This window comes from Triticum dicoccoides, chromosome 3A (assembly GCF_002162155.2).
Source record: "Triticum dicoccoides isolate Atlit2015 ecotype Zavitan chromosome 3A, WEW_v2.0, whole genome shotgun sequence".
NCBI classification, from domain to species: Eukaryota; Viridiplantae; Streptophyta; class Magnoliopsida; order Poales; family Poaceae; genus Triticum; species Triticum dicoccoides.
Genome location: NC_041384.1, coordinates 601,624,162 through 601,639,200, shown reverse-complemented (window position 1 = coordinate 601,639,200; position 15,039 = coordinate 601,624,162). Strand labels below are relative to the sequence as shown.

General features: G+C 45.0%; 1 protein-coding gene across 1 annotated transcript; it reads right to left on the bottom strand.

Annotated features, from left to right (window-relative positions):
• Window positions 1-6,214: 6,214 nt before the first annotated feature.
• LOC119269501 (zinc finger protein CONSTANS-LIKE 2-like) lies at window positions 6,215-9,234 on the bottom strand. Its single transcript, XM_037551346.1, has 3 exons — window positions 7,327-9,234; window positions 7,041-7,208; window positions 6,215-6,948 (listed from the first exon to the last, which is right to left on the bottom strand). The coding sequence occupies exons 1-3, from the start codon at window positions 7,756-7,758 to the stop codon at window positions 6,586-6,588; spliced, it is 963 nt and encodes a 320-aa protein (XP_037407243.1). The 5' UTR covers window positions 7,759-9,234; the 3' UTR covers window positions 6,215-6,585.
• Between the last annotated feature and the right edge of the window lie 5,805 nt (window positions 9,235-15,039).

Below are 15,039 nucleotides of genomic sequence, written 5' to 3'. Positions count from 1 at the left end.
AACTTGTTCTTTATTAATGGGACAAATATTACCATGAAAAAAAACATGATTGACATTTTTTGAAAATATATATTCTGATGTGTACATGTTTTCATACACATTGTACATTTTTTTATACACCTGGAATATTATTTTGTGCATGTTAAACATACATGATTAACATCTTTTCAAACACATATTTTTGAACTTTTGTTTGGATATGTTTCACATTTTTTAAATACATTTTGAAACATTTTTTAATATATGTTTGATTTCTACTTTTCTTCATACATATTTTGCATTTTTTAGATATCAAAAACATTTTTCTATAAATGGTTAAAAAATTTAAATGTCTGATTAACGTGTTTTTCAATTCTTTTGAACATTTTATGATATGTGTTAAACATTTTTTCTTTCAAAATCATCTTTTTCAAGAAGTTTTATCTTTTGAAAATATGAACAAAAAAAAGAAAAAAAATAGCCTGCACGCTCCCGAACTCACGCCTACTACTATTTGCGAGCGGCGGCCCACCTGGCAGATGTACGATGTGATATGGGCCAATATATGAGAAGCCCCGAAATCAATAATTAAGAAATACTCGTTGCAAAGATCACTCCAATTTCTCTAGTTGCTACAAATGACATACATGCAGCGCGCCATTTGTCGCAACCTAAGAGTTTTCCCTTTTTTCGTAGATCCGTTTATTCAAAACGTTTTACCTCTCAAATCGTGCGTCCAAATCTCGAACCGCTTTCATCGTTGCATTCCTCGCGTCGAGATCTTCAAAACTAGATTCCACGTTGATAGATTTTGATGAACTTTTTTTCAGAAAAAACTGGACGAAAAAAACAAACCGAACGCACGTGTTTTTTCCCTTTCCGAAAGAGGCACGCCCGTGCCTCTCACGAAATCACAACCGTGTCTCTCACGAAAAAAGAAGAGAAAACACGTTTTTTTTCGTTTCCGAGGAGGCACGCCAATGACTCTCGTGAAAGCACATCTGTGTCTCTTGCGGAAGCAAAATCGTGACTTTCGCGAAAGGAAAAAACAGGAAACACATTTTTCCCCTTTCTGAGAGGCACGGCCGTGACTCTCGCGAAAGCACAACCATGCTTCTCGCGAAAGCAAAACCGTGACTCTCGCGAAAGAAAAAAACGCGTTTTTTCGTTTCTGAGAGGCACGGCCGTGACTCTCACGAAAGCACACCCGTGCCTCTCGCGGAAGCAAAACCGTGACTCTCGCGAAAGAAAGAAAAATAGAAAACGTTTTTTTTTCGTTTTCGAGAGACACGACCGTGACTCTCGCGAAAGCAAAACCGTGCCTCTCGCGGAAACAAAACCGTGACTCATGAAAGGAAAAAAAAAAAGAAAAACACGTTTTTTCGCGCAAAATAATTTTTTTCATTTTTTTATTGAAAAGCTAACGAAGACCGATGGGAAACCAAAACATCGAAAAACCCCAGAAAAAAATCGTTTAAAAAGCCGAAAACACGTGTGAAAAAACAAAATCCGGAGGTAGCGCCCAGAGCGCGACACGTGGCGAATGGCTGAGAGCGCACCAAGTGACGCTGATCGTTGCAAGGCTCCCGAAGGAGCGTTCGTTAACTAGTTGCTCTCGAGAAGCCCTCCTCCTTTTGTATCAGATAATTTTTTTGGGCTGGGCTATATTCTTTTGTGGGTTGTGTTGGGTCCGGCCTACTTAGAAAATCTCTGGAACGATTCTAAAAAAAGTCCTGACCAATAGTTTCTTGCTTTATGTTCTGAAAAAAGTAGTTTTCTGCTTAATTTTTTTTCTATCCCTCACCCCCTTCCCCAAACATAATTTTCTATTTCTAGTAAAATGATTTTTATATTTATTTTCAGTAGCTCAATGTTACATAATCCCCAAATCCATTGTTTTTAATTTGCCCATGTGATGACCATTGAATTTGCTCATCACGTTTTTCAACGTTATGTATTTATTGGAATTTTTAGGATTACTAGTAGGACTAGGAGTCACTGGCAACACAAGTGCGAAGACAGAGCTGAGGGAGGAGACTTTGTTGAAGTGGTCAGGGTCGCAAGGTGAAGGGTGGTGATTTAGATTTGATGGAGGAGAGGCTCTTTGTATTGGTTAGGAAATATGGAGTTTAGGGTTGAGAAGAAGTCCCTCGGGTTATATGATGCTTGGCCTGGCAAAGCAGTAAATGGAGACAGCACTAGCAGAGGACTGCTACATCTATTAAAGGCATAACCAAGCAAGAAATACTTTGTTGGAGTTGTTAGGTGTCGGAGTTATATTCGACAAATCCCTCAATAGGGTACTCCGGCCAGACGAAGATCAGAGGGGAAACATGACATGGTTTACCCAGGTTCAGGCGCTCGAGATCGAGGTAAAACCCTATTTCTTGCTCATGTTGTATTGAATGATGTACATGGGTGTACAATGGTGATCAAGGGATTGAGCGTAGTCTCTATGTTCTTGCGTTTATCGACTAGCCCTGCCCCGGCTTATATGGGATATCGGGGCCTAAGGTTTACTTGGCGCATACTCAGAGTCCTCCGAGTCCTTCTCTTCATAGGGCCCATAGGTCGGGACGTCGACCTAGGGCATAACCGACCCAGGGGGCCACAGGGCGGCCTACTTGGGCCGGCTTCCGGTATGACGAGGGACCCCTAGGATGTAACACTGACACCGTCATTAGGGTAGTGGCGGTCGTGGTGAGAGGAAGAAGGGAGACATATCAATGGATTTAAATCAAGTGGTTCAAAATGACGACTGACAGTAAAAAAGATTTTATATACTATGAGCTTCAATATTACATGCATATATTAATTAATAACCACAATTGTTATAAATACTTCCATATATACTACGAACATGACTGTGTTCACTGTTGGGAAAGAGTATTGCAGAAGTCGTTTGACCATCATAATAAATATGATTTTTCACATTCAAGCTGCTGTCATGCACGATCCAGAGATGCTTAAGCTAGTACACTGAATTTACATTAGTAATAACTAACTTTTCGCAAGTGACAAACAACCACTAGCTAGTATAGTTTAAATCTGGCATTTGTGGGAATTTCAAGGACCATTATTATTACCACTTATACTAACAAACACTCCTTTATTCCCACATTCACTGTCTTTATTCTCGATGATGTCCTTGCTGATTCTGTTGTTATTACCAGTAAACATATTTCGCGCTTAGCTGATTCCATACTTTTTACCATGCCCTTTCCCACTTGAGAAAGGAATTTTTATGGAATCTTTTGACCGTATTCTCGCATTCAGTGTCTTAATCTTGATTCTGTCCTAGCTTTGGACAGACTAATGATACTTTCCCATTCAGAATCCCCCCTGCTGAGTGCGCAAAGATCACATCATTTTTGTTTTGCTCTAACCCCCAGGTAAGAGCTTTCTAATTGGCGCAGGGGTTTTAGGGCGGGCTACCCCCTACGTGGCTACTCATTTCTTACTAGGGTCAACAATAGCATCCAAGGGTGCACTTTCAGATGTTCAGCCCATGTGTTTTAGTAATGATTGATTTGTCCAAAAAGGCAAGGCCATCATTTGATTCATGGGCCTCCACTTCGCCTTCTCGTGTAAGAAACTTACACAATTAGTTAAGAAAACCAAGACACATAATATATGCTTATATAGATAGCTAGCGAATGCAACACCTCACATGATTCCCTTGTTCTTCCTCCTCCTCCACTGGAGAAAGTGGTTTGGTGCTTCTAATTCTAAATTCATCCGTCGATTGCTTTGGGTGCTACTGCGAAATATGCCTTGCCCAAACACACTCTCATCATCATGTAGCTACTCTACCTGGAGATTAGCCAACATCAACTGTCGCGCGGCGCCGTTAGCTGAAAAGGGCTCAGATCAACAGGTTCGGAATGCAGCATTTTACCTAATACTACGGTGGCACGTTCAGAAAACAGTCACATATCCATGAACTCAACATTGCATAAGAATTTGTGCCACAAAGAGTACTAATTACACTTGAAATCATAGCCAGTTAACAAGATTATCAGCGCAAAGTACGCCTGTTAGCGGCCGACAAAGAATCGGCAGCCACACTCCGCAGCTCTAGGGAAGAAGGGAAAAGAGAGGTAGCCTTGGCGAAAGCAGCAAATTCCAAAGAGGCAGAGGGAGATGCATGCTGCTGCTTGCTCTAAAATACTGTGGGGTGGGGAATTAGTGCGCCCTTAGTTATAGGGCTCTCCTAGCTTAGTAATCCCTTTTGGTAATTATCCTACCCTATATACGCAGCATTCAAACTGCAGTGGCCTTCATGTGAGCTTGGGAATGCCTTGCGCCATTAAAAAAACTGATGATGATGATTATAACTGACAGCAGAGGGGCAGTAGTATGTAGGGAGACCGGCGATGTGGACATCATGTAATTAAGTTCAAAGATGCATAGGCCACTTTCATGTCATAATTAATCAGGCAACTGATCACATGAATCCCATCGTCACATGCAAAAAAGGTACCACATGCACTAGCATAGTAGAGTTTGAGTTGAATTAATCCTGGTTAATGCTCAGTGATGTCTGATGTCACATGTCAATATGTAGATGAGTTCTGCTTGTGCTCGTTTTACCATTTGCGGCTAATCTACCGATGGCTGTCAAAACCCCATTTTTTACTGCCGGTAATTAGCGGTGACAGTGACAACTGATGACAGCGATGAACGAGAGAGCTAGGCAGCCTTCTGCTAATTAAGTGACCAAGAGGCATATGCTGGTCTCTTTGCTTCTTGTATTTTGTAGCACTAGTTAACTCACTGGAAAGCATGCATAGAAGAGGCTTCTCCATCGCTCTAAGTCCTAATGATTTGAGTCCCCAAGACAGCCACCATTAGGGTTCTTATTCTCGTTTGACCCATCCTCGCGGTATCTTGTCCTGGGCCGTGGTGCTGCCGCGGTGATCGAGCGATCGTGCCCGTTGCGATCAGCCTAAAGGTCCTCTTTGTTCTTCCGTCTTTCTTTCTAACTCTTTGATGGATGATTCCCAAATCGCAATTTCACAAAATATACTCGAGATAGAAGGGGTGAGGATTGGATCACTGGAACTGAATTCCTTCTTTCCAGTTGAGTGCATTTCCTGAACGTCCTTTTACTACATTTCCCTGTCCTGCTACATTTGGAGGCGCAACTAATTGGTGCTTGCTGGTATTATTCTCTGAAGATAGAAATTTGCTCGGCCTTTTGGTGGTCAAAAGGCCGGTGTAGCGTACCACCAGTACAGATTAATCGCATTTGAGGCAGCCCCGGCGAATCGAATTTTTGCCCCTTGTAGAGTAAATTGTTCGCGATAAACCCTAACCTTATCCCCCCTCCGAAATTCCACGGGCCGCGGTTTTCTTTTCTTCTCCACATATATACACTTGCTGCTGCCGTCTTTTGGGAAATCGATGAGTTAAAATTGCCGGAATCCGGTACGGTAGTCCCACTTTTTTGCATGCTAAAATTGCAAGCAAGGGATGTTTCTGAAGAACCGAAGCGAAGAACATCACAACTTCCGCCTGGAAAAACATCATCAACACAGATGATTTTTGCTGTTGTGAGAGTCAGAGTCTCAGAGATGCAATGATCCCGGTGAAATTCATGTGCTGCGCGCACGAGCTGAGCTGACCCGGCTCGCTGCGAGCGAACAGCTAACCAACTCGGGGACTGATCACATGCGTGCGGCAGGGCCAATGAGAAGGCCCGAGAAGCGGCCATTAACCCCTCGTGAAAAAGCTGAGGTAGATGTCGCCACGGAGGAGATGGAGATGGTTGCGCGTCAGTCACGGGCGCCTCGCCTCCGGCGATGAGACGGCGATCCGTCCGCACGCACGTACCCCTTTGACCTCCCATCGCCGTTGCGGTCGACCGATCTATCTCCCCGCGACGACGACGACGACGGCGACGGAACAGCCAGCCAGCCCAACCCCACCCAACCACGTACGCGGCCGGGCTGGGCAGAGCTGAAATGCGCGCGAACTGCATGCATAAGCGTCGTGCCGTGTCTTGTCCTGTCACGTCACTGGCTGGCCATGGCCCATGTAGCGCGTGGACTTTGTTAAAAACAGGTGCCCCGTGCCACTGGGAGGTCGACAACGGTTGAGTGTAGTCTCAGAGGAGAAGGAAAACGGGCGAAACAAAACGAGCACGGAAGGTCGCAGGGGAGCCGGCAGGCAGCACTGAGGAAGAGGTGAGGATTCAGGGGTGCTTTGGACGACAGAGGGGCATGCACTTGGACTCGGGAGTGGGGCAGATAATTTTTCAAGCTTTTTTGTACATGGAAGTAACCGGGAACTCACGGAACACACACAGGTTGTTCTCAAAGTCTAGCACGAGGAAGGCGATCGGTCTCTCTCTCCTTTTGTCTCCGACTCTCATGATGTTTCTGGCTAAAGGTTACAATAATACAGCCCCGGGGGACAAGGTCAACGGGCGCCACTCTGACCTCGCCCCTCCATGGCTGCACTGTGCCGCGCACACGGCGGCCAGCCGAGCCGCCACCCTGACCTGACCGAGCTATAATAGTGCCGTCTGGTGCGCCGGACGGCCCCCACCAAAAACCACTAACGGCTCCACCGACCCTTACATGCCGTGCCGTCGATCGCCTACTACGAGGCCAGGTTCACGGACAGCATGTCGCCCAGGGTGGCCCAGAGCTCCTCGTCGACGTCGAAGCCGGCCTGCCGCTGCCCCTCTGCCCCCGGCGCCCGCCACCACCAGTCGCCATTGTCACCGGCTCCGGCGAACGCTGCTGCGGCGGCGCCGTTGCAGACGCTGTCGTCCTTGACATGCTGCTGGCCGTGGTAGCGGCTGTTCCCCGTGCTCTGGTTGCTGGGATCGCTGTAACCGCAGTAGTCGTAGCTGTTGTCGGACGCCTCCCGGTCGTCGGTCTCCGCCTCCGCCTCGCCGTTCCTCGCGAACCGGCCCTTCACCCTCGGCCGGCTGTCGGCCAGCGACTTCCTGCACGCGTACTGCCGGAACCAGAGCCAATGATGGCAAGACGTTAGTGGCAAGAGACGGCGTGCATTTGCAGGGTGTTGATGGAGATCGGGATGGTACGTACGGTGATTTTTTTGGTGAAGTTTCGCTGGTGCCGTTTCAGGCGATATCGCTGCACCCGCTCCTTCCTCTCTTCTGCGCTGTATCGCCCGACCTTCTGCGAGAACGGCCCTCCTCCGGCGTCTTGGCCGCAGCCGTCGCCCGACGGCACCGGCGATGACCCGTTCATCCCCTGCTTCATTAGTTTTGTCAGCAAAAGGCAAGGAAAACAACAGTCGACAGCTCAATTGCAATCTCCAGACAGCCCGATCGATCACAATTGTGTAAGTTCCAGGGCTGTGGCGCGGTACCTGGAGATCGCCGGTGCTGAAGACGCGGCGGACTGTGCATGCGGAGCTGCTGAAATCGTACAGATCGCCGCAGGAGGAGGACGGGGAGGAGGACATGGGAGGCAAAGACAGCTGCTGGTGAGGGGACGGGGACGAGGACGAGAAGAATGCGCCGCCGCCGCCGAGGTTGTCGCCGAGCTGGATGTGGAGCGGGAGCGGGAGCGAGTGCGCGCTGATGCTCCTATGGATGTTGTTGTAGTACGACGAGGAGTAGGACGACGGCGGAGACGAGGCGGCGGTGGCGGCGAAGGGATGGAACGCGCCATTGACAACATTGCCGCTGTCATAGTATCCCCCGGCGGCAGAGCGAGGGATCTGGGTGGGGACGGCGGCCAGGGCCGCCTGCATGTAGGCGTCGCCGTACGAAGGCGCCGACGAGGAATGACGGAACATTTCCGGCCGGACGGGCGGACGGACGGACTTTCTTCCTCCGGACGTGGAAATCAAAAGCCCTGCGGGTGCCTTTAGCTCGTGCGGGGATTGTGTGCGTGTGTGCGTGTGTGTGTTTGCTGGGAGGTTGAAGTGGAGGGGCGTGGGTATAAGAAGGGTCGGGGCTTGGCGCGTACACTACAGCCTACAGCTACTAGTGCACGCCCGAGCGGCGGTGCTGTTGTGCACCGAAAAGAACGATGCAGGGTTGGGTTGGGTAGGGTCACGCGCAGTAAAAAAGACCAATCCAGGCCATGCCCCATGATAACCGTTTACCGCTAATGTTTGGCAAGTCGCCTGAGCAGTCTAATCATCAGGCTTAGATGGATGGATGGTGTACGTGAAGAGGGATCCGTCACATCCCCCTGCCACTGGAAGAGTGGAAGGTTGGGAAGGTGACTGTGAGTGATGTGAATACATGCACCAACTGTATGCTGGTGGTTTGTAAGAATTTCTATCTGGGGTCTAGTAATGGAAATCAGGGGAAAACCCCGTTTTCTCCAAAAACATGCATCAACTATGCGGTGGCCGGAAAACCCTCCTTTTCGAAGAGGGAAAAGGCGACGGGTTGATTTTTCACCGGACCAACAAAGAACATCCTACATGAGATTGCACAATTTTGATGGTCGAGCTTCCTTAATGTGCACAAACTATTCAGACTGATCGCACGAAAGTATATTTTCGAACAAATATTTTACTGTGGAAATTTGATGGTAAAAACCTTTAAAAGCCATATTCCGTGAAGAGAGAGTGCCATTTATGCCCATTCTACCATGTAAGCCGACTACCATTACAAGATCGTCCAGACTGAAGAGCATCAAGGACTTGTCGTACTGCTGAATTGTGTGCCATAGGCAATAGTCCCTAAAAAGGCTGTCTGGCCTCTATTTACTATCAATATATGAATGAAAGGTGCTACTCGTTGCAATATGCTCTTACTTGAAAACCAAAAGAAATTGCTCGAAGAATGAACAGCTAGGGAATATGCTCCAACTAAGTGCAGGACGATTATCAAACACAAGCAAGTTGATGCCAGAACCTTTCTCTATAAAATCGGCTCAATAAGGTACGGAGCCACGCCTTACTCAAAGATATTTTTTTGCTTGCATGGACGTACCATCTGCCAACTGCCAGTATGTTCACGGCTACTTTGTTTATACGGCAGTTAGTATTCAGATGGTCTTACAGACAGCGAGAGATGAATGCTTTTAATTAGCCTTGAGCCCAGCATAGTTAGTATGAGCTTAGACTCTGACGCAAACAAGACCCTAACTTTCCGAAAAAGAGAGGAAAGGTTTTGCCTAAGTGGTACCACCCCGTGACAAAGATTAATTTGACCGCACTTGTGAAGCAACAAACTGTTATACCGAACAAGATATGGACTTCAGTACAGCAACAGAACAGAAAGAGAGACAAAACACACTCTTGATATCCTGCTTCTACTTACTTTGGATAGCTATCGCGGGTTTAGACCAACATAACAAGCAGAGAGCAGCAGTAGTAAACAGAAATGGAGCAGGAAAGGAATGGTGTAGAATACGTACTGTAATCGGACAACGATATGCTGCTTGCCAGAAGGGGACTATGGTCCCTCTACATCAACTTGCCGGGCTTTATCTCCGAATCAACAAGCTTCACCAAGTAGCTCTTATCTTCGTACATTAAGATCCCCAATAGTACTGTGGTGCTGAAATTAGATAAACAAGAAGATGCTTTCCCTGCCATATTCCGAAGACAGTTTGATGTACAAGATATATGTCACTGTCAAAGATCTTATGGGCCTCATTGCCGCACAATTTGCACTGGACCGAAGGAGGAGGAGAGGGGGTCCCCATCATGCTCACCTCTTGAACCAGGAGAGAGCACTGATCAGAGTTGTCTTGACAATCAAGAGAATGGGTTTCATTTTTTCTGCTTAACGCATTTACCAATACGGAGCTATTGAATTCTCCATAACATAGCATCTTAATAAACAGAGTATTTATGCCATTCAACGGATGCACTGATGTCCTGAAACAATCCACAGGTTCAGATATGTCTTCAGATGCATGTTCTAGCACATAGGTCTAACTTAGCTGGCGATCGTTTTGTTCATTCCGATTAGATATTTGAGATGCTTTTCCAAACTTAACGTGTTTGAGGACTTCTAGCTTTTAGATTGGCACATTCAGTTATAATTAATGCATATCATAATTTGGCAAAGCAGTGATGCTCTGCTGCAGAATAGGTATTGGAATATATACTTAAGTGTTTCTGCTTCTTTTCTCCTTTTGGTGCAAAGGGATCTTGGAATATATACTTGAGGTAGCCTACATTAACAATAACTTATGAACAAAATGCAAAGTGATTACCATGTGAAGTTCATAGGCAACTCTAAAATATATTAGCAAAATTTGATAAGTAGGTTGGTATGTCAATCTATTAGATCTGGTTTTCATGGGATGGCCATCACCTTGAAATCTCACTTCACGAACAAAGTTATAATACATCTCTCTCATGGATGAGTATTGCCTCTAATAACATGGTCAAAGATTATAATACATCTCTCTCATGGATGAGTATTGCCTCTAATAACAGGATAGGTGAGTATTGCCTCTAATAACATGGTCAAAAGACATTATCTCATGGATGAGTACTACCCAATCATAGATAATGTCTTTTGAGCCACCTATCCTGTAATAGCCAGAGATATGCCAGATCTGTGCATGTTTTGCTACTAGACTAATAACATATCAAAGCTTCTAAATTAGTCCATCTTCCAAATAGTTTGCATTCTTGTTGCATTAGTTTACGTAAAATATTCATGGATGTGTATTGGAGTATAAATTTGTTGGGTGTGACTGTTTCAAATCATAAACCTACAACACCTGGGTAAGCCAACTTCGTCTTTCTTTAGCTGAAAATATATGATTTTTTTGGAAGAAATTTAAGTAAATACTATTACCTCCGTTCTAACACATCAATTATTTCCAAACGGAGGGAGTAATAATTAGAGACTACAAAATTCAAGTCATTATTGGAGTTGTGGATGTGTCAGACTTTCGTTTCTCTATCTGTTTTTAACTTGATAATCTCTCTTCCTGCTCACAGTGAACTTACTTTTAGTCAGAGAATTTTGATCAATAATACATCGACGTCGATATATTTCAATTTTCCCAACATTGAAAGGGCAGCCCAGTGCATGTAGCTCAAACATGGCACCTACCAAGTTATGGTCAGTTCCTGTCCTTGAAAATAAGTTCTAATTTCATCCTTGCATGATCAAATTTTAGGGATAAAATGATTTGTATTGAAGAAGGAAGGAGGTAATGTGATACAAGAAAGGGATAGAAGCTAGTGCCAGTTCGGTTTCAGAAGGAAGACAGATTCTTTTTACTTATGTCAACAGTAGCAGAGCAAACTCTGCTAACCGACTGTGGATGGGACATCAACCAAACATGAATAAGTCTTCGCACACTTATCTCTAGCATTACTACTTTACAGATGCCCTGTGTGCAGAAAGACATTGTCAGTTGTCATTTGAAAGTACAACTGTTTTTGAGACCATGAAGTTTCTCCAATCTCGCACTGACTGAAAAGGTAATTGGATAATGATGAAATGTCACAATCAGAAAATACAGGAATATTATGTGCAGTGGCATCTTGGCAGCTTTCAGTGTTTTGAATATTAGTATCCCATGTACCAAAATATTTTGCATATATGACACATAAGAGGTTGCATATTTCTTGCCAGGTCATTAATTAACTAAATTTTAAAAAGGTGAGAGGAAATCATTGATGGTAATAGTTGATCAGGTAGTCAACATAAGGCACTAAGGAGACTAAAACTTCTAAGTAATAGGTCAAGCGGCAAAATAGTTGCGCCACTACTTTTTTCTAGTGGGTAGGCAAACAGCGAATCAACCTTACGAGTAAACTCCATTTGTCAACTGAACGTAACCCAGCACAATACCCCCCAAAGTCGCAGAGTGACACCAATGAGTGTAACAAATATTTATCTCACTATTACTATTTTTCAGTTTCTATGTCTTGACAATGAGGAATTTTTTCCTAAAATTCTGTGTACAGGTCAACGACAACAGGAAAATAAATAAATCAAAAAACAAATTAAGGGATTACATGGTTTAACAAAAATTCAGGGATAACATGCTCGCTATCCTACAAAAGCTCTAACACAATTTAAACTAACACATATGCTGGGGATATAGTTTATGCGTTAGTAGAAAACAAAAATGTAGCTGGTGATCTAACCAGCCTTGCTTCAGCACCTAGCGTCCACATTTCCAACCTCCATCAAAATCCAGTTGTCCATCATTGAGGCCTAACAGCACTCAAACATGGCAAAGGTGTTGGTCCTAGTGATTCGGTTGCCAGTCGTCAGTACTCATCAGAAGTCGAATTTGAGGCCTGCTTGCACCTATCAGATCAATCAACAACGGCTTGGTAACATCTACATTTCACCTCAACATAGTTTATCAGCTAGGCCTGCTCTTGAAGAACAGCTCCACATCCTTTGCAAAAGCACCGGCACCGGCACGTCCGATCAAGTGATCATTGCCGTCAGCCCCTCACCCTCTTCTCTATCTCCGAAAACACAATCATGCAAATCTATTCAACATTACTACTTATGAATATTGAGGCACGCATTCTTATCAGAAAATGCTACAAAAAATTCAGAAAAATCTCATGGTCGAAGAGGTGCTACTGAGTAGTACTGACTAGTAGTGATAAGCTTTCAGAAAAAAAAAACTACTGTACTAGCCATCGCTTGATCATCGATTTCAGACACCAGCAATAGAAATAGTAGAGGGTGATAATAGACATGGCAGTACCTCACCTTGGATGTTGGCGACGAGCAGTTTGGACTGGATGGCGCGCGCATGTGGTTCCTCCACCTGCACGAGTAGGCGCCGCGGGTTGCTTCCTCCGGCTCGTTAACCCCTAAATCCCTTTGCAATAATCATCCTTCTCCGCCCGTTCCTGTTCTTCATAACCTTCTTCTGCCACGACAACTACCGCCGCCGCCGCCGCCGCTTCTTGCTATCGCGGCGCGCGGCCGAAGGGCCTGCGGCGGCGAGCCGCGATGAGGGGTGGGGGCGGCGGGGCGACGGCCGTGTAGTTTTCTTCATCTCGTCTTCCTTCCATGGCCATCACGAGTCCAGTCCACCAATAGGCAGTGGGCTGGTGGGCTACTTGCGGGCTGTAAACCGAGTGCTGGTGGGTCTGTTTGGATCCTCCTCTTTGCTGCAGCCCCTTAGGCAAAGTTCAGCTAGCCCATTAGTGACAATAGCCCACACGAGCTAACCTAGGTTCTTCTCTTTTTCTTCCCCACAAAAATGGTTGTTTTCTTGCCAAAACAAAAAACTTACCTCGCAGCCGTGGCTCGGGTGAGGGAATATTCGGTGGAAATCAAGTTATACTTAGGCAGGAGATCATTGCCAAGAAAAGGAGGATACTACACTTCTGGAAACCAATCAATTCCGGCTAAAAATCAATAAAAAATCAGGAAGACATATACATTAATTAGCTGATATACACTGATTTAATGCCAAATATTTGATTCTCTCTCTATATATAACCGACTACAGCAGGTCCAAAGCTTACGGTATCCTTGAGCACACAGCAAAGAAATAAGTGATTCTTCATCCATCTCTTCGTCATGGCATCCAAGAGCACAACGACCCGGATGGCGGCGGTTTTCGTGGTTCTTATGATCATGTCTTTCACCCTATCATCATCGCCCTGCTACGCTCGCACAAGTAATGACATTTCTTGTTGTTTTATATATACACGTGATGCCAAATTTTGAAGTCCTCTAGAGTCTTGATTGATATATATTTGCATCTGTAAATTTGTTAACGAAAATCCATCACTATTTCTCACTACACACATAATTCAATTAATATTTTAGTGTGCTGATATTAATTGCGTAATTCATGTTGGGACTTATATGGATCATTGATCGAAATTGCAGTTGAAGATGGAGCGAATCCTCCAACGTGCTTCCATCAGGAAAAATGCCAAGACCGTTGCCAGACTGCATGCAGCATCAGCGGCCAACCCTCGATTGGAGCCTACTGCAAGCTCGATCAATGTTGTTGTGCCTAGGACGATGCTTCTTTTTTTGCTTGAACAATAATTTTATTATAAATTCTTGCAAATGTAATATTGGTTACCAATAACATATACTACAATTGGGCCTCTTATGCCATGCAGCCCAGATATGTTACTCTGGTGAGGTGCCAAAAATCTTGCTTGTCTTTTAGTAGTACATGGTTAATAATTCCCTTTGAAAAGTCAACGCTTTACATTGTGTACATCGTTGATGTTCGATTTGTTTGAACTCTCAACCGGGTAAAAGCATAGGCGTGCCCCCATAGATGCTATAAAAATCATAGTCAAGCAGCAGTGTACATAAAAAGTTCTTTTTTTTTTGTCTTGCGGAAAGGCCTAAGGCCATGCATAAGTGTCATAGGCCGTTATAAACACATCCTTACAAAGGAATAAAATTACATCTAAACACAAAGAGTGTGGAAGTCTTCATCCAATATCCATTGACCGAGTATAGTGAGCGGAGCTTGTAAAAGCAGCGGCCGAGAAGTTGCCAATGCAAACAAGAAGACGCTGCCGGCCGCAAGATTTTGCCATGGTTGCCCATGTCAAAGGTGACGCTAACATCATAATGGCAGCCAAGGTGTTTGTTGGAGTAATAGTACAGTTCTATAACAAATTGACACTTAGGAGTTGTAACAACCTAAAACTTGTGTTTGGGTTTTCTAACTGGATCGTGGATATATAAATTCAAGTTCTACAAAAACCCAAAAAACCAGTTTATAGAAAAATGACCAATATAGGTTTTTGCACAAACGAGTTTTCTGTATACAACAGATTTAAGTGGACCGGGGCAGAAAGAAACCATCGCACGGCGATAACGGCATCCAGCGTGATCGTTGTGCAACTGTACCGGCGTCAGCATGAATACCACCCTCTCCGGCGACATCGGTAGTTTGGCGAAGCGGACGTCGTCTCTGCGTGCACCTCCGCTGGCGGAGAAACATGCCTCCGCCGGCAGCGACATGAGAGCTTGATGCTGCTGCCGTGGGTACATCTGTTACTCGTATCTCACGTCCATCCTCTGAAGAGTGAATGTACGTAGCACTACTTTTCCTATAATTAAGCTGCTCGATCGACGAGAGACCTGGCAATCGATTATTCGATCATTACTCTGGTATAGGTGAGCTTTTT

Coding starts and splice junctions, on each gene's coding strand:
- LOC119269501 (XM_037551346.1), bottom strand. CDS start 7,758: ATGTTCCGTCATTCCTCGTCGGCGCCTTCGTACGGCGACGCCTACATG. Junction 7,209..7,326: donor TCAGCACCGGCGATCTCCAG/GTACCGCGCCAC, acceptor CTAATGAAGCAG/GGGATGAACGGGTCATCGCC. Junction 6,949..7,040: donor ACTTCACCAAAAAAATCACC/GTACGTACCATC, acceptor TGGTTCCGGCAG/TACGCGTGCAGGAAGTCGCT.